Source organism: Podarcis bocagei, assembly GCF_964188305.1.
Source record: "Podarcis bocagei genome assembly, chromosome: 8".
In the NCBI taxonomy this organism is placed as follows: Eukaryota; Metazoa; Chordata; class Lepidosauria; order Squamata; family Lacertidae; genus Podarcis; species Podarcis bocagei.
The window spans coordinates 66,295,409-66,314,267 of record NC_138133.1 but is presented as its reverse complement, the minus strand read 5'-3'; the positions used below and the strand labels follow the sequence as shown (position 1 = coordinate 66,314,267).

The 18,859-nt window shown below is 41.4% G+C and overlaps 1 protein-coding gene across 4 annotated transcripts in view; it reads left to right on the top strand.

The window, feature by feature from the left end:
* The window catches only part of TRIQK (triple QxxK/R motif containing), a 47,486-nt gene extending 29,394 nt beyond the window's left edge, over nucleotides 1-18,092 (top strand). For all 4 annotated transcript variants that reach the window (XM_081205320.1, XM_081205322.1, XM_081205321.1 and 1 more), the window contains 2 exons: nucleotides 5,258-5,343; nucleotides 14,242-18,092. In XM_081205320.1, the coding sequence (XP_081061446.1) occupies nucleotides 5,258-5,343; nucleotides 14,242-14,355 (200 nt within the window). In that variant the 3' untranslated portion in view covers nucleotides 14,356-18,092. The remainder of the gene's footprint in view (nucleotides 1-5,257; nucleotides 5,344-14,241) is intronic.
* The last annotated feature ends 767 nt before the right edge of the window (nucleotides 18,093-18,859 follow it).

The window sequence follows — 18,859 nt, the reverse complement described above, 5'->3', positions numbered from 1 at the left end:
TAAAAAGAAGCCCTATACTCTTAGTTGGTTAAGCCCAGTAGTAAACTTGCTGAAACACTTGCATAGTTCAAGGTTCAAATATTGATATCCCCGCAGCGTTGTTAGCGAGAGTTTGGCAAAAATGAATTCACCTGCTACCGAGAACCGGCACTAATGGGAGTTGTAGCTGTACTAGTGGGAGTAAGTGTAATACCCTTAGGCAGTAAAGTATTGGGAGTGGACTCCAGGTAGACACAGAATTATAGAATGGTAGAGCTGGAGGAGACCACAAGGGTCATCTAGCCCAACCCCTTGCAATGCAGGAATCTTTTGCCCAACGTGGGGCTCGAACGCACAACCCTGAGATTCAAGAGTCTCACGTTCTACTGATGGTCATTCTGATGTATTCTCAAGCAGCCTTCCATAACCTGGAACCCTCTAGTTGTTTTAGGCTCCAGCTCCCATCATCAGTGACACTTAACCATGCCAGATGATACTGATGAGAGTTAAATTCCCACGCAGGACATAAAAGTGCATGCAGAAGTTTCCAGGTTATATCCCTGGCATTGGTCCATCTTTGGATGCGAAGAAGAGAGGAATGCAGTCTTCGCAGCCCCGCGAGATGTAGGAAATCTGTTACGGAGGAAAGTGTTCATAGTAAACTTAAAGATTCTGTAAATCCGGGGTGTCCCACTCAAAGCGGGGTGGTTGCGCCATATGCACCAACAGGTCTCACTGCAAAACAGGGATAAGTATACATATGTACCACGAACAGCAGCCAGCACCCCTTTCATGCCACCTTAAGCTCTGAAAATATCCTCCACTATAATTGATGCTAGTTTAAATTAATGTGAATTTACATTCCAGCTAGCAACAGTCAAAGGTGTTTGCATTGCTTATATAAACTAGATATTTCAGGTGGCAACTTCTGGGGCGCATATGCCATTTTTGCAGTACAGGTGGTTATCTTGGGATTTTTTTTGGGGGGGGGAGGGGAGTTCAGCTGTTTAAAGAGGTGTTTTTAAAAAGTCCAATACTAAAATGTGGTTTTCATTACCAAGGACTTAACAGATGTCCTTTGTAAATTTTTACACACAGTTGATTCAGACTTGTATTCTCTGGTATGTACTTTCTCTTCTGGCTATAGCATTTAGCAAGGAGAGTGGTAAATTAATCACAGATGCTTTGTTTTGGAGACTTACCAGCTGTAGAGTCATTATTAAAATAGATTGTTTGCAATAAAGAGAGTTTCAGTTGTTAATATCGACTTCAATTTCAGCCTGCAAATATTGTCACTGTTAACTTGCACCAAGGTAAGTTTTAGGGAAACAGTCATATAGATCATCGAATTCAATTCATTTGAAATCTTAAAGCCACTTTCTCAGACGCAGTCCTATTTCTGCTCATGGTTCTCCTCTGGAATGGGTAGTTGCTAGAATATAATCTTGAAGAGGATCAATAAACTTTCTTTGTTGAGAAATAACTAGTTATTCTTAGGGCATAATGATGCAAAAATATTAATAATCCATTATTGCCTCTACCTTTGATGCACTCTGATGTGCACTTAATCTATGTCATCTTTACTATGACACAGGTCACATGCCACTCCACTTTAACTGCACTTACAGTCATGGGTTTGGTGGAGTTTACATGGTTGCAGAAATGGTAAGGTAAAGGTAAAGGGACCCCTGACCATTAGGTCCAGTCGTGGCCGACTCTGGGGTTGCGCCGCTTATCTCGCTTTATTGGCCGAGGCAGCCGGTGTACATCTACCGGGTCATGTGGCCAGCATGACTAAGCCGCTTCTGGCAAACCAGAGCAGCGCACGGAAACAGCGTTTACCTTTCCGCCGGAGCGGTACCTATTTATCTACTTGCACTTTGACATGCTTTTGAACTGCTAGGTTGGCAGGAGCAGGGACCGAGCAACAGGAGCTCAAACTGGCGACCTTCTGATTGGCAAGTCCTAGGCTCTGTGGTTTAACCCACAGCGCCACCTGCGTCCCTCCTGGAAATGGTACCTGCATACAATTGCTCTGCACCACACATTTGCCTCAAAGACGAGTGGCTCATTGAGACGGCAAGGATGCCTGGCTCTCCATGTTTATGCTTAGTGGGCAAGGGGGATGCTCGGTCCATTCCCAAAACTGGTCAAAGCCAAAATTGGCTCTGCCCATCCACTGCACTTTGTAGTTGGCTGCATGGCAAAGCCAGATGAAGTGAATGGTAAAAGTTATTCAGGCAACCTAGGCATAAAATTAGATATGGCTTCCAAGACAGGACAATCAGGTGGTCACTTCACCATCTAGCTAGTTGTAGCGCACATTGGTCTAAAGCCAGAGTGAATTGTTGGTTATGTATATTAGTTCATTGTCTATAAAACCCACAAGATAAATTAGATCCTAAACCCAGGGGAAAGGGAAGATGAACAAATCCCCTTCTAACATTTTATCAACATCTATATCATCTATATACTTGAGCTCTTCTGCTTTTCACCCATTGCATCTTGCACCGCTGTACTTCCAAAATATCTACAGTAAGGTTGTACTCAAATTTACTCTGAGGAAATGCCAAGCACATAGGATAGCTCATCTACACCATTCCCTCTGCTTTCCCAAAGCTGCACCTACTGGATTTAATTTTGGCTGCTCTCTAGAAACAGCAGGTCTCTGTGATGTAAATGTCTTAGTTGTCCCACCTTTCATTTTCAGTGTAGACATGAGGGTATATTTCAGACTTTCTGAGATCTTGAAGTGAAACAATTATTTTCCCCTTGTTTTCTTCTTAAAGTCTTATAAATCTGTGTTCAAAGCCCCATGTGAATAAATGTCTGCAGTTTGTTCGCAAGTAAAAGTTTTTAGCAGCTGCATGTCTTAGTTGAAATTGGCTCCAAACAGTATTACAGGTTCAGATATATTTTTAAGCCAAGTTTCACCCTGGAGTGAATTTTTACGAGCATATAAACTCAGTCAATTCATAATGGAAATTCTGACAGGCCCTTTACTGTTGCATAACACATGGTAATATCATAATGACTGGCGGGGAGCTCTAGTCATGTAAACTCTTTCCCCCTTATTCCACGATGACCATACTTTCCTCGGAGAAAAGAAGAATTTTTCCCATGCATTAGACTTTAAAATCTCCACCACTCCTCTGGTATAGTACAGATCACCAGAGAAATCCATCTTAGTCTTCTCAGTAAGGAAAATGTTTCCCCTAATCGTAGATTTTTTTTTTTTTTAAGGACTGGGAGTCGCTTAAAGACAACAACAACAATAACAACTTGCACCTCCAATGACCAGAGAGAAAACATAAGCCCTGTTTATGTGTTACTCACATGTAGGGCATGTGTTTGTGCAGCGAGGGGTGAGGCCATGGTTTTATTCCTGCTCCCAGTGTCATAAGGACATAAGAGGAGTCTGCTGGATTCACTCAATGGCCCGTCTAGTCCATCATCCTGTTCTCACAGTGGCCAACCAGATGCCTGTGGTGAACCCTCAAGCGAGATCCAAGCGCAAAGCACTCTCCCCTCCTGTGGTCTCCAGCAGCCGGTATTGAAGTTGTCCAGCCCTCTTTTATGGCCATCCAAGTTGGTGACCTCCTGCGGGAGTTCCATAGTTCACCTATGCATTGTCCCATCTCTTCCCCATCCCCTGCCGAAGCAACCATATGTTGGGCACAGTTGTAGGACAAGAAAGCTCTTGCGCAGGAAGAGTAGGAGCACAGTGCAACTGGGAGACCAAAGCATCATCCAGGCATTTCCCTGAATGGACACTGGGATTGGGGTGTGGCGCACATCTTTTGTAGATTCATCCACATTCTGCCCCAAGTCATCTGTAAGCATGTACAACTGGAGGGGCAAGGCAAGGAGCGTCAACTCAGTTGTCTCGGTTGGGCAAAGAGGATAAGTTCCTTCTTTGCCCTCTCACCGAAAATGGTGGTGGGGCTTCATTTGCCCTCAGTGACATCATCCTATAGCCATGTCTAATTAGCTATATGGCTATATGGCTACATGGCTTTATAATGTTCACCACATGCTCCCTGATGGTCACACCACACATAGCTGCTCTCCCCTCCAGCAAAGAAAGCTGGGAAGTGTAGTTTCCCCTTCATAGAGCTATAATTATCATCACCCTTACAGTTCCCAGGATTCTAGATTCATGTAGGTAGCCGTGTTGGTCTAACACAGTAGAAATATATAAATAAAATTTAAAAAATTGTCCAATAGCACCTTAGAGACCAACTAAGTTTGTTCTTGGTATGAACTTTTGTGTGCATGCACACTTCTTCAGATACACTGTTTCAGTGTATTTGAAGAAGTGTGCATGCACATGAAAGCTCATACCGAGAACAAACTTAGTTGGTCCCTAAGTTCCCAGGATTCTTTGGGGTAGTCATGTGCTTTAAATCTAAGGTGTGGATCTGCCCACAAGAGTGAAAAAGCCATTTCGAGGTTGGTTGGTCTGTTTTGGCACTCAGGCCACAGCAGAGTAGGAAAACTAAAAAGGCAGTAAAAATGTGCGTAAGTATGGAAGGTAAGTTTCCCCCCACCCTTCCTGAAACAGTAACTTTAGCAGCAGAAACCAAACCTCTCAAGCATTGGCCTAGTCCTGAATGCATTTGCTTAAGATCAGAGCCCTTAATGACTACAAGGCTGCAAAGTATAGCTTTCAGCTAATCTAACACTGATCGGCCAGCCAGCCGCCATAATGCAGTCTTGTGACATGAGGCATGAAAAGGGATACTGTGAAAACAATTTCAACATGGTCAAAACCTGTTATTACTAGGCAGGAAGTGCTTTTTATTTTTTCTAGAACTGAATTTGGGTGTAGGCCTAATAACCTTCCAATTTACAAGTGGAGTGGTTACGAACTCTTGAAAATTGTCTCGGAAAAAGTAAGAGTTTTATCTTATGCCTAATTAACCCCACAACCCATGCAAATACTATGCACAATTGTTCTCAATTGCGTCAAACTTTTCTCATCATGGGCTTTCCCTTTTTAATTTTCTACATTGGATGTGGCATGATGTGGCGTAGCATCAGTCTTTTAGGATGCCCGTTTGTAAATAATAAATTGCTCAAATTATACTGTCATATGTATTCCCTATTAGAGCAAACATTTCAAAGTTTGTCACTCTACAAGCAGCTCTAACATACAGTGGTCTTTTTGTGCTCTGTAAAGGAAAATTTGGATATGCTGCAGACATTAAAATAATTGTCCCTCATTTAGCATGGAGTGTTTTCAGTAACTGTTTTTTCTCTCTCCCCCCGTCAATAGGAAAACAAGATTACAAGAAAACCAGGCCAATGTTAAAAGCAACAAGATTAAAAGCAGAGGCCAAGAAAACTGCGCCAGGCATGAAGGTATATCTAACTGATAGCTTACACCAACATCCTAGAGATGTTGAGTTTCTTTTCCCCATAGATGTCCTGTGTGAATATTGATCTTTGAAAGATATTGTTTATGACACTTCAAAACCCTAAGTGGAATGCCAGGATCTAAAATATTCATGACTGATTTCTTTTGCGTTAACCTACAGCCAAGCAGGAACAACTGAAACTCGGAGGCTGCAATCTGACACGGCTCTGCTTGGGAATCAGTCCCATTTTGTTATTTATGAATTAAGCTTCATTTTACCTATTTTACAGATCTCTTGCCCCTACGCCACCATAAAGTCCCAGGGCGAGTTGCAACGATGAAATATGCAATTGTAAAACCATTCCAATTATAAAACATGGAAAGCCATTCCAAAGGCAACAGATGGGTATAAATTCAACAAAAGAGGTGGGTCCCACCAAACAAAATACCTTCATTGTCAAAGGCCAGGGCAAAGAGGTCTCTCTTCAGCATACAGTGAAATCTGTGCAGTGAAGATGCTACTTAGGGTCTGCTACGAAAATCCCCTTCTTCGGTGATGCCATCCTCTCCTTGTCTATGCAGGGTGCATAGAATAAAGCTGCAAAGTAATTTTGATAGGCAGCATTTTATTTTTTTTAAAGCTTCTTGTCAACTACTGTGTGTCATGGAATAATTTTTTAAAACAACTCCCATAGGCAGACAGTGAATGTTTTACAGCATAGAATAATAGACTTGGAGAACTGGAAGGGAGCAAGAGGGTCAGGCTGGTCCAACCCCCTGCAATGCAGGGATCTTCTGCCCAACGTGGGGCTCAAACCCACGACTCTGAGGTGAAGACTCTCATGCTCTACCAAATGAACTATCCCAGTTTGGTTCATATCTATTCAACAGTAAGTCCCAGCAGGCCATAATCCCAAAGAACCGTGTGTAGGATTGTAGCCCTCATTATTATTGCACATCAGTGCTTTCTTTGGTTAAAAACCCCACAATGTACTGGTACCCATGCTTTGATAAAAGTGGGGGTCAGCACAAAATGGCTTCTGCAAGGCAGCAAAATATGTGGTGCCAGAACTCCTAACTAGTGAGTACCAGAAGCTCCATCTTCTGAACCACATTGAGGGACCCTCATGCAGCGTTCTGACCTCGCTTGTGTGATGTTGCACAATGTACTGACGCCACATGAGCTACATTGCGTGATGTCCTAATGTCCCTCTGTGTCCAGTTTTTATAATGGGAGGGACTATCCCCCTCAAAAAACCCATAGAGGGGGTCAATAGCGCCTTAGCCCCCTGGAGCCAGCATGTATGGCAAGTACTGTTACCTACACACACACACAGAGAGAGAGAGAGAGAGAGAGGGGGGGGGGGAGAGAGAGAGAACCCTGACTGTTGACCATGATGGAATTTTTTGTCTAGATGTTACTGTAAACGGTTACAGTTTTGTCATAAATGCATACAGTGGTACCTCGGGTTAAGTACTTAATTCGTTCTGGAGGTCCGTTCTTAACCTGAAACTGTTCTTAACCTGAAGCACCACTTTAGCTAATGGGGCCTCCTGCTGCTGCTGCGCTGCCAGGGCACGATTTCTGTTCTCATCCTGAAGCAAAGTTCTTAACCCGAGGTAATAAACCCGAGGTAATAAACCCGAGTCTGTAACCTGAAATGTGTGTAACCTGAAGCGTATGCAACCCGAGGTACCACTGTATAACTGATATCCAGCCTACAGTTTTCATCTTTATGTCCAGCATGGAAAACGATTGCCTTCTCTTATGACCCAGCAAGGAAGCTGGTGGACTCAATTATTTTGGAACTTCTGTTTTTAAAGCTTAAAGAAAGGAAGGAGAACAAGTGAAGGTAATAAATAATAATATGAAGGATATTTATAATATTTTCACACCCACACATGACCCTGTCGTAGAGTTTGGCTAAACATATGTAGTTTGTTTAAATTGCTTCCAATACTTTCCTCTCGATTTATTTTTGGTTCAAAATAAATTAACATAAAATCAGCTTAGCAACCCATGCTGAGGGAAAGATGCAGATCAGGAAAAATAGATGCAAAAATGAGCTATTCCTAATGAGAAGAATGTCAGTAATGTTCAAAGAAGTACATTTCCTTGTTTCTGGCAGATGAGAAATCAATTCCCCCCTCCCCAAGTTATAGCTTACAGCAAATGGCAAGGTATTACTACCATGCTGTAACAGCTGTTGAGCCGCCAGATGATGTATTTGGTTGTCTTCCAAAATTTGCTATTATAATCACGAAACAGTGGTTTCTTTTCGCTCTCTGATAGCTGATCTCGATCAAGCATTGCCACGCAATGTGGTCTGCTTTCACAACATCGTCTCCTCAGTTAGTGCAGTGCGTCAGGTTTTAATGGGGAAAAAATAGATTGCCGTTTTTGTTGTTTGTTTAAAAGGCAGATTATTAACCTATCAAGTTACGCAATTTTCTCTGTCCCTTTCTGATTTAATTTTACCTTTCTGATTTAATTTTACATCGTAGAAGGGGCCAAAGGGTAATCTAGTTCAACCCCCTGCAATGCAGAAATCTTTTGTCGAATATGGGGCTTGAACCCACAACCCTGAGATTAAGAGTCTCATGATCCACCAACTGAGCTATCCGGACAAGTGGCCTCACAGCATAGGGTTGAGGATAGCCTCAAACAATGCATATATTGGAGGCTTGAATACATTTGTTCATTCTTTAGATTTGTATAGCGCTTTTCCACACAAAAAAATCATGCTCAAAGTGGTTTACAAAACAACAACAACACAGGAACACATTTCAAATGCTACAAAAACAATTTCATAATAACACAGCCAAGTAACATAGTAACAGTTTCATACTAACATAGCCAAACAATAGCATAGTAACAATTTCATAATTACAAAGCAGAACAATAGCAAATATAACGTAAGAAACATATGAAGAATTCCCAGCAGAGCTGCTGGGAAAGAACTATTTTTCAGCTTCAGTTGCCATCTGTAAAATAGGTGTGCCTTACCCTGGCTGGATGATGGTAGTTAAAGAAGATAAAGATTGTGCAGTATGTGGCATGTGAAAAGTACTATGCAAATTGATAATGAGAGTAAAAGGAAATCTTGCAGAAGCAGAATTATACTTCAGTGTTGTGTTTTCAGTGTTGAAGCATAGGGTTGAGTCACATATGCACACTCCTCACACGATTTCTGGACACTTGATTGTACAACTTGGTTGGCAACTGAATGAGAAGCAAGCTTCTTGAAGTATTGATGTAAAGTCAAACCATTGTTTAGTGTTGCATGAGCAAGCCATTTCCTTATGTCTCTCTGCCCTCATGTCCTCAGGTTCAGTTAGTTGTGTCCAGATGAGAGCAAAATATAAGTTACCTTCTGCCAACCTAGCAGTTCGAAAGCATACCAGTGCAGGTAGAGAAATAGGTACCACTGTGGTGGTAAGGTAAATGGTGTTTCTGTGAACTCTGGCTTAAGTCACGGTGTCTCGTTGCACCAGAAGTGGTTCAGTCATGCTGGCCACAAGACCTGGAAAACTATCTGCAGATGAATGCCGGCTCCCTGGGCTTGAAAAGCGAGCTGAGTGCTGCACCCCATAGTCACCTTTGAGTAGACTTAACTGCCCACGGGTGCTTTACCTTTACCTTTACCTTTACTTTTACCTTTACCTATAAGTTACCTTGACATCAAAACCTGGAAAATAATGGTTTATACTTGCCCTCTAAACCAGAATTGCAAAGCATGGCTTGGTTATGTTTTAGCTCTTTGGCGTATAAGGAAGGAAAAATAGCTTATTAGTTTGGATATTGTAGCAAAGTATGGTTTGTGTTAAAGAGGAAATTATTGGATATGAGTAACTGAAAAGAGGAGGAAGTAGAAGGAGGGCGGATGTAAGCCTGTAGCATGTTCTTGGTTATTGAAACTTCGCTTTGGGAGACTGGGAATGTTGCATTTGAACCAACTTGCTGTGATATGAAAGTCTAGCCAATGGGTTAATCCAAACAGTCTCTAAATTCAGCAGTCCCTTGTACCTTAATTTCAACTCCCACAATGCACATTAGCTCATACAACCTGTGCAACGACCTGGGTATCCTTGCACCTAAATACAGTGGTATCTCGGGTTAAGAACTTAATTTGTTCTGGAGGTCCGTTCTTAACCTGAAACTGTTCTTAACCTGAGGTACCACTTTAGCTAATGGGGCCTCCTGCTGCCGCTGCGCCGCCACGGCACAATTTCTGTTCTCATCCTGAAGCAAAGTTCTTAACCCGAGGTACTATTTCTGGGTTAGCAGAGTCTGTAACCTGAAGCGTATGTAACCTGAAGCGTATGTAATCCGAGGTATCACTGTAATACTACTACTACTACTACTACTACTACTACTACTACTACTACTACAAATAATAATAATAATAATTTATAGCCAGCCCATCTGGCTGGGTTTCTCCAGCCACTCTGGGCGGCTTACAGCACATTAAAAATTGTAAAACATCAGACATAAAAAAATTTCCTGATATAGGGCTGCCTTCAGATGTCTTCTAAAAGTCAGATAGTTGTTTATTTCCTTGACATCTGATGGGAGGGTGTTCCATAGGGCAGGCACCACTACCGAGAAGGCCCTCTGCCTGGTTGCCTTTAACTTCACTTCTTGCAGGGAGGGAACTGCCAGAAGGCCCTCGGAGCTGGACCTCAGTGTCCGGGCTGAACAACGGTGTGAAATCGAATGCCAGTTTCAGGGTTTTGCATTCTCTGCCAGCATGCCGGTACAATATTTCCATGGGCTATATTTATAAGCAAGCTGTGGTAACATATACACAATTTGCATTCATTTTCCTATCTATACTGAAGGAAATAGCCATACTGAAGATTCATCACATTTTAGGCAGCAGTAAGTTGGAGCAGTAGGAACTGGACATATTAAAAATAAGGTAGATTATTTAGGAGCTTAATACGAAGTTTTTTTGATTTGGGGGCTACAAAAGATCAATTCAGCTTAGAACGACATTTTGATTTCATGGAGTTTCAGAAACACTAATTTAATTAAACATTATTCTAAAACAATAATAATCTTGATTATTGCTTATTTTTCTATGATTTACCCAGGTAGACAGGTTGAGCTTTCACCAGGGATGCAACTTTGCTCTTTTAAAAAAATGTATGGTTCCCCCCTTACTTCAAAACGGGCCCTAAACTTTTCTAAACCAACCCCAGTAGGGTACTTTTAATTTCAAAACTGGCATGCTAATTAGTCTATCCTGTCACATTTTGATTGCCTATCATTTTTATGCTGGATTGAAAGTAACAAACTTTCATTTAGTCATTGCCATTTAATACTTTTTTAATTTCCCCAATGAGTGATTTTTATCTTTTGTTGATAATGTCAACACAGTAACTTGTGGGCAATAAATATCCAGTGTTTTTGACTCTGTGTTGTTGAAGCAGGATGACTGTGGTAGACGGCAAAATTTATGTGCTTTCCTATGTCTATTAAAACCTCTCCATGCGTAAATAGTTTTCCTGTTAAAAGAAAGGCATTAGGCCAATGGCCTGTCAAGTCCAGATGTCTGTGGGAAGCCCACAAACAGAAACTGAGTGCAGCAGCACCCTCCTCACTTCTGATTCCAAGCAAACTGGTATTCAGAGGCTTACTGCCTCCAGCAGCGAAGGTAGAACACAGCCATCTCCTCTAACTCCCATTTCCCTCAGTTCCTTGGTCTTCCGTCCGATAAAAGTTGGAGCAAAGGGATCTGCCCTATCTGCAAAGACAGGTGCAAAGGATTCATCCAGCTACTCTGCAAACTCCTTGTCTTATGCTGAAAATCAGAAACGATTTTCTGCTACTCAACAAAAAATTAAGAGTCACTATCCTTACTGTGAATTTCTTCAGTTCTATCGTAAAGGTAAAGGTAAAGGGACCCATGACCATTAGGTCTGTTCGTGGCTGACTCTGGGGTTGCGGCGCTCATCTCGCTTTATTGGCCGAGGGAGCCGGCGTACAGCTTCCAGGTCATGTGGCCAGCATGACTAAGCCGCTTCTGGTGAACCAGAGCAGCGCCCGGAAACACCATTTACCTTCCCGCTGAAGCGGTACCTGTTTATCTACTTGCACTTTGACGTGCTTTCGAACTGCTAGGTTGGCAGAAGCAGGGACCGAGCAATGGGAGCTCACCCCGTCGCGGGGATTCGAACCGCCGACCTTCTGATTGGCAAGCCCTAGGCTCTGTGGTTTAACCCACAGTGCCACCTACGTCCCTTATAGTTCTATCATACAGTTCTATCATACTTTCCCCTTAAAAACAAGCAGTGCTGGTTACATACACCATCCAATGGTGATTGTCAGCTGCCAGAAGGGAATTTGTCAGCAGAAAAATGAGGGAAGCCATCTATGGCAATAACTTCCTTCCTCCTGCAATGACCTGCATGCCCTGCCTCACTAAGTGTGTTCTGGATTATCCTCTAACCTTCTGGGGTGTAGCAAATCCCCCCCCCTTTTTTGACAAGGTAAAGAGAAGGGGACTCCTTCCATCTCTATTGCCCCTAACTATCAGATTGCAGGAAAGAAGAAGCTGAGGAGGAGAGCAAGCAATGATAGAAGAAATCAGAAGACTAGAAACGACCCAGAGAGTGGAGAACCACCTGAGGTCATCCTGCCCAGGACCCCCTTAAGCAGTATTGCTGGGCCCAGATAGGTCTAGGAGCACAACTGTAGTAGATACAAGAAAATGAGTGAATTCTGCCTTATATGACCATTGCATTTTGACATAGAGAAGATGTGTGCATGAAGTCCCCCATCTCTTGCTTTTTTTTTTATTCCCATCGCTTTCTGAAAACAAATTTTACATAGCTCTTTTCTTTGAAATTCCGTTAGATAAAACCAAAAGAGGATCCCAAAGTTTAGACTAACCTGACGATCCTTATAATTATGGGTTGGGAACAAAAGCACACCAACAGTTTTTAAATGGCGTTGTTGTTGTCTCAAACCTGTGAGTCGCATTATTTGTGTGGAAAAGGAAATTTGTGCTACCTGCAGAATGACAATCCACTGAGAAATCTTCGCCCCAAGAAGCGATAATATTTGAAAAGTGTATGCGGTGGCATATACTGAATTATGGATATGAAATTCTGATAAAATATAAAGCGGATTCATGTAAATGCAAATGAAGTGTGTTCCAGAGGAGTTTGCGATGGGGGAGAGAATTGACAGAGGAACGTTAACTCTTTCTCGGGATGACACTGTTTTGCTTTCTCTCTGACGTGAGTACTTTCAGAAGTGCTTGCAGAGAGAGAACTTGCATGCTACGTGAAAATCATTAAATCCAGCTCAAAGATATAAAGTCGGCTCGAGTTTTACACAATGTGCAAACACATGTGTGTGAGAAAGGCCTTAATTATGTATGCCGTTCAAATGAGGAAGACGGCCTCCCAAAGGCCTCATTTATGCATGTCAACCCTAGAGCCAGTCCTCGTTGTGTCAGGTCACAGCCTTCCAGCATTAGATGAAACTGCCTGGTGAAATGGCTCTTAGCTTTAAATAGTATTTTCAGAAGGTGGAAGAGCCCTGGTCTTTGTCCACCTGCCCCACGTTCTTCCTGCAGTAAGTTTGAGACACGAGCTATAATTTAGAGAGCTGTAAAGCTCATTTTACAGAATAAGTTCCAAGTGCCTGGGGGGTTTCCTTAACATTTTTTTTTTAATCGGTATGGTAGGTTGCTTCCCAGCTCCCAGAAAGATAGGGAACTTTCAAAGTTCACATATATTGCCTAGGAAGAGGGTGCTGTTAAAAATGTGTGATGCTGCTGGTGGGAAGTACTCTGTGAATTCTGTCCCTCTTCAGAGTCCTGGGCAAAACGCTTGCTAAGCCTGTTATACAGTAATCTTTCTTCTTTAGCCGCATGGTGACCAGATTCAGTTCTGATAACCAGACTAGAAGCGACATTAAATGCACTTTTTAAAAATGTGCAGTTTAAAAAAAGGGGGGGAGATTTGAAGAAGATTAGGACCACAGTGGGTGAAGAGAGAGAAATGAAGCCTTTGCTTCTGCTGTGATTCCAGTGAAAAGCCCCAGCCCCACCCCAGTGATTGGTCCTGTTGGCCTTAATAGAAGTTGTTGGCCAAAGCAGTAGCTTGAGGGGTGGAGATTGTCATCAGATTTGTGCCAGGGGGAAAGGAATTGAATTCCTCACCTACAAAAATCCCGTGCTGTTCTTCATCCCCACAGCTATTTACACTAATAAAGATGTGTGTGTTAAACGTAAGAAATGCATTGATATCACATCTGCTTTAGCCCTTACTGTTAATGCATGTTAACCACCAAATCATAGAATTGTAGAGTTGGAAGGCATGACAGATGGCCATCCAACTTCTGCTGAAAAACCTCCAAGGAAGGCGAGTGCAGGGAGACTTGTTCCACTCTTGCTGTCAGAAAGTTATTCCTGACGTTTAGTCGGAATCTCCTTTCTTGTAGCTTGATGCCTCCAGAGCGGGAGAAAACAAGTTTGCTCCATCTTCCATGTGAAAGCCCTTTAGAAATTTGAAGATCATGAGGAAGGTTAGGTTTGCTCATGTGGTAAAACAAACCAACAAACCAAAAGTGGCCTTCAGTTTAGATTCTATCATTATTTGGTCAGGGTGTTTGTTCACGGTTATTGTTTTTTAAAGTGTATTTTGACATTGGTTAAGTAAACTGTGTAGCTCATTGCTGTGGGGCCTTGCATGAGGAGGGTCATCAGACTGCGCTTGAGTAAATTACAGGGTAAGTTTCCTACCATGATAATTTACAATGTGTTGAGTAAATTGCATACAGTGTTAATGTATTTATGAATGAAAAATGTCATTTGTTCTTAATTAAACTGAAATGATGACTTGTCTAACTTTTTTTCTTTTCAACCCCGATCTTATCATTGCTACAGGAAGTCAGCCTCATCCTTGGAGCTATATTGGTATTTCTGGTAGCATGTTATGCTTTCTTTTATCTTAACCTGTCCGAAGAGGTTGACCTTGAACTGGATCAAGATGAAAACTAGCAGATGTCTTTTTTGCAAGCTTTTTTTCCTAGAAAAGATGATGATGAAGAACAAGCCGTCTCTTCACAGAGGTGGCCATAACTTGAACAAGTTCCTGCACTTTGGAAACTTTTGAAATATTGTAGCAAGGCTTACGGGTTTTAATGATGAAGCCCACTGACCAAACCTCTGTTATTCAACCTGGCTTATTCAATGATATAGAGCCTTTTCATAGTTTGTTTCATAATTTGAGCTGGAAAATATTTGATTCCGGAATACAATTTCCTACATTTATGAGCATTACCATGTTGGAGGGCAGACTCTGATTTCTCTGGACTCATCTTGGAATTAATTTGTTATTTTCAAAGGATGACAAACCGAAACCAAACAGGATGGAACTGGATGAAGTTACATTGTCTGTGCTGTCTGTGGGCATGCTTCCATTATTAAGAATGTTAAGTTGCATTAAAGGCAGTAGGAAAGGTTCAAGCATATGTTTAATTCTTAGACTAATACCAGTGAGAATTTAAATGTGCTTAACTATAGCTGGATCATACCCAGTAATTAGTGAGAGCAAGTATTAGTATGCCAAGGTTTACTTTGACTTTGCGAGCAAAAAGTGTAGACAAGCTGGAGAAGAGGGATTCGACCACACCAGCACAGTCTTCTCTGTATCAATGCATCAAGTGTACCCTCTTGCACCATTCGCCACGATGCTGCAAAAACACACATAGGTTGCATTGATTTCAGTGAGAGAGTAAAACGTGCTTAAATCCCATTCAGAATAAGGAGATTGTAAAATGCTGAATGTTGGCTGGAAGATGGTCATTGTTATTAACTGCAAAACAGCCCAATGCCAAGATCCAGAGCTCAAAAGAGTCCAGAGGATGCTAACCAGGACAGCACAATTTATGGACAATTCACGAATAGGTAAGGCCTATTGAGTTCAATTGGACTTGTTCCCAGATAGGTGTGTATAGGATTGCAGCCTAGGTTGGTTGCAACCTCTGCAAGTGTCGATATCAAACAAGCAGTCTTAATTCATGGGGATTTTTAAAAACTAATTTGCAAAGATCACCTTGAGTTAACCACCTTGCGTTTCCATTTGCAATGAAAGCAGATTTTAACCGAGAAAATAATTAAAGGTAATTTATGGTATTGGCCTACAAGTTGATATACTTGGATTTATTTCCTAACAGCAAATTAAACTGTGCTCAAGTATAGCCATCAGTGAGAGAAGCAAGAACCAGACGAGAGAAGTGTAATCAAATATTTTAAGATTGGAGCTAATGGAAACAGACGGGTCACTACACTGCTCTTCCCTCTCCCAATGGGACCTATGTCTACCATCAAAGCATTTTCTGCTGTGGCTTTCAATGGATGTTTGTATAGAATATGGAGAGCCTCGACTCAGTAAAAGCTACTTGGAGTCAACTCAGATCAAACTCTACGATCCAAAGCTTCCAAATTATCAAGAGTTGCCAGAAGAAACACTTCCCAAATAAGCATGCTTTAATAATTTGTAATTGTAGCACATCTATACATAGAATCACACGGCAAACCTCTCTGTTTAGAAGAACCCTTCTATTCCTTTTTTAAAAAAATATTTTTTGGTGCATGCTTATTTTCAGTGTCACCCTGGCTCCTTTGTGCATATACATCAGCAGTCATCTTTTTCATTCATTGCCAACTGTTCAAGGCACATGTGTTCTGTCAGAAATGGCACCTGGATGACAGAAGCTCAAGCATTCACATATGCCTCTGAAGCAGAGTTCCTTGCCTCTTGGGCTATCTTAACGAATGTAAATAGAAAGTTCAGTCGATGTTGATTTTAATTAGCGCATTGCTTCATTAATATAAAGTTGAAATTCTGTTTTAATTATACCATTGCTGCTCCTGCAATATCAACATGGAAGATACATGGTTGCTGGTTGTTTTTTTAAAAATCTCTTTGGCAATTAGGCAGTCATTTTTCATAAGTTCAAATAACGGTTAACAAACCTTTTCCATACAAATTCCCAGTAAATTTGAAACATCCTGGCTCCTTAATACTTTCTTGTATGATACAATTCTAAATATAATGTATATGGGTTTTTTCCCCTAACCTCAGTTCCAAGGAAAAATAGATAATACAAAAAATGCATCTGAGTATATGATAAGGTCTGCAATTTTTTTTTTACTCGTGATGAATTTGTGCAGATTTGATGGTTGGGAAATTTATGATGCTGTTCACATGGTTCGTTCATTTTAATGGGGCATCAGAGAAGCCCTAGTGCTGATTAGGATATGGAAGCTTAATAGAGAATTATTTGGTATGTTTATTGAAGCCTTGAAATTCATTTTAACATCCTGACCATAAAGCTACTCTGCTCAGTCTGTGGACCAAATCATAGGTGTTTCTTTCGCTGTTGTTTGTCATAAAGATTTTGAAAGTCAGCTATTATAATGCATCCAAGTTGAAAGACACAACATGAAAACATTCCAAAAACAGGAAACATAATGCAGACCAATCCAAACTGAAAAATTGGTCACTTTACATGTAAAGTTTTACTTCTTTTGGCAGGATAATTCAGGTTTTTTATGACTAAAGAAATGATAATATGGTACTTGACTGAAATTGCAAAAAGAGAGAGAGAGGTAGTGTTGGAATTGCTTCCTGGCATTTTTTTGTAGTGAATTCTGCTTGTAATTGTGAGAATGAAATTGGCAAATGAATAAACTGGCTATGATTATTTGTGTACTTTCCCCTCTCAACGGAACAATAAACAAACCAGGGTCTGGTTCATGCAACTTAGAGAACTGGCACCATCATTGCACTTTGGCACCCAGCATGCATGATTTCTCCTGTCTGTGGAGGAAGAATTATGAGATCAAGTGTTTGCACAGTGCACTAGTGATGCTCTCTGTATGGTTGAGGCATTGTTGTCTCTTGAGTTGGCACCCCTTTCTCTATGGTCCTTCCTTTTCCTCTCCAATGCACCACTGCCCACTCACTTTTCGGCACACCAGCCTGACAGTGAGCCCAAGGGAAATGGATGTTGCTTCTCCATCTCCTCCCTTTTCTCATTGCTTGCATGCCAGAGAGGGCAGGTGAACAGGCAGGACTAGCAAGGAGGAAGAGAGCAGAACCAAGCAGTTTCAGAGCATAATAGTTCTCCAAGGGGTGTGGGCCATGACAAATGCCTAGCAATTCCCACCCCTGGCACCAGCTTTCTTTGGAATGGGAGTGGAGGGGTGTTTGCTTGTTCCTTTACCCAGTGCTTTTTTTCTTAAAAAATGTTTAGGAGTACCCTCATTTTGACTCAAGAAAATCACCATTTTATAGTTCAAGTCAGGAAAAATAAATATAGCAAATGGACAAAAGTACAAAGATTCACAAAATATTTAGGGGTCTGCGTCCCCCAGAAAAAAGCATGGCCTTTACCACATACCACTGGTCTGTTAAGTTGTGTGAACTGTACTTAAATCAGAAAAAAAGAATATTGTGAATGCATATCCTTTTATGTGACCGTTTAACTTAACCTCAGTGTGCCATGTTTTATATAATAACATATAGATTTAAAATGTTTCCAAGAAGGGGAAAAGGAACTTTATATGGCATGTCAATGCCCTTAACCAGTACCATTCTCTGCTAATGTTTACTGAATCCCAAATTTGTGAAGAGACAGCCAAAACGTTAGGTTCCAGTGTCTCTCAAACAGATGCCTCAGCATTATTTTGTAGCTTGTTTGGATGAACAAACATGCACAACTGTGAAATGTTACATTGTAGGAGCCTTTTTATTTTTTAAAAGTGGGCCAATCTGTTTACTGTCCCCAGTTGAGACAACAGTATCGGTTATTGCCAGTTTGGGCGGCACTGCAATTACCAGTACCAGACAAGTACCAGGGAGCTGCAATAGCCTGTAAATAAGGTTACGAGTTGTTGTTTTTTAAATGAACCTGGGGACACTTTTCAACTTCAGTCAGAATGGATGGATTTTGTCAGGGGACTGATTTGTAAATCCAGGGATTGTCCCCGGGAAACGGGGACATCTGGTAACCTTACCGTAAAACTTGTAACTTTCGGGACTATTGTATAATTGTATTCAGTTTGTTTTGCATGTTAAATCAAAGACAAACATATAATTATTAAAATACTGTCCTATTTTCCCCCTCTCTGTGTTTACCTCACACACCCTAAATAATTTTTAACTTGGTGAAATTGTGGAGGTGAATTCATGTATCAACATTCCACTTTACTCCCCCCCCCCCCAAAATAGGGATTGCTAGGGCTTCAGTCCGAAGGACACATATCAGGAAGAAAGTTGAACTGAACTTGGTGGAACATACCTCTAGTAAACATGCTTGGAGGGTCAAAGTGTTTAGACTATATACCAGCCAACAGCCAGTTATGGTTGGATCTACAGATATCTGGAAAAGAACTTAGGAAGGGAAACTTGCATTTTGGTTTTAGACAGAAGCCTTGTAAATAAGTCCAGAAGTTTCTTGACCAAAAAATAATAGATAAACCATTTCACCTATTT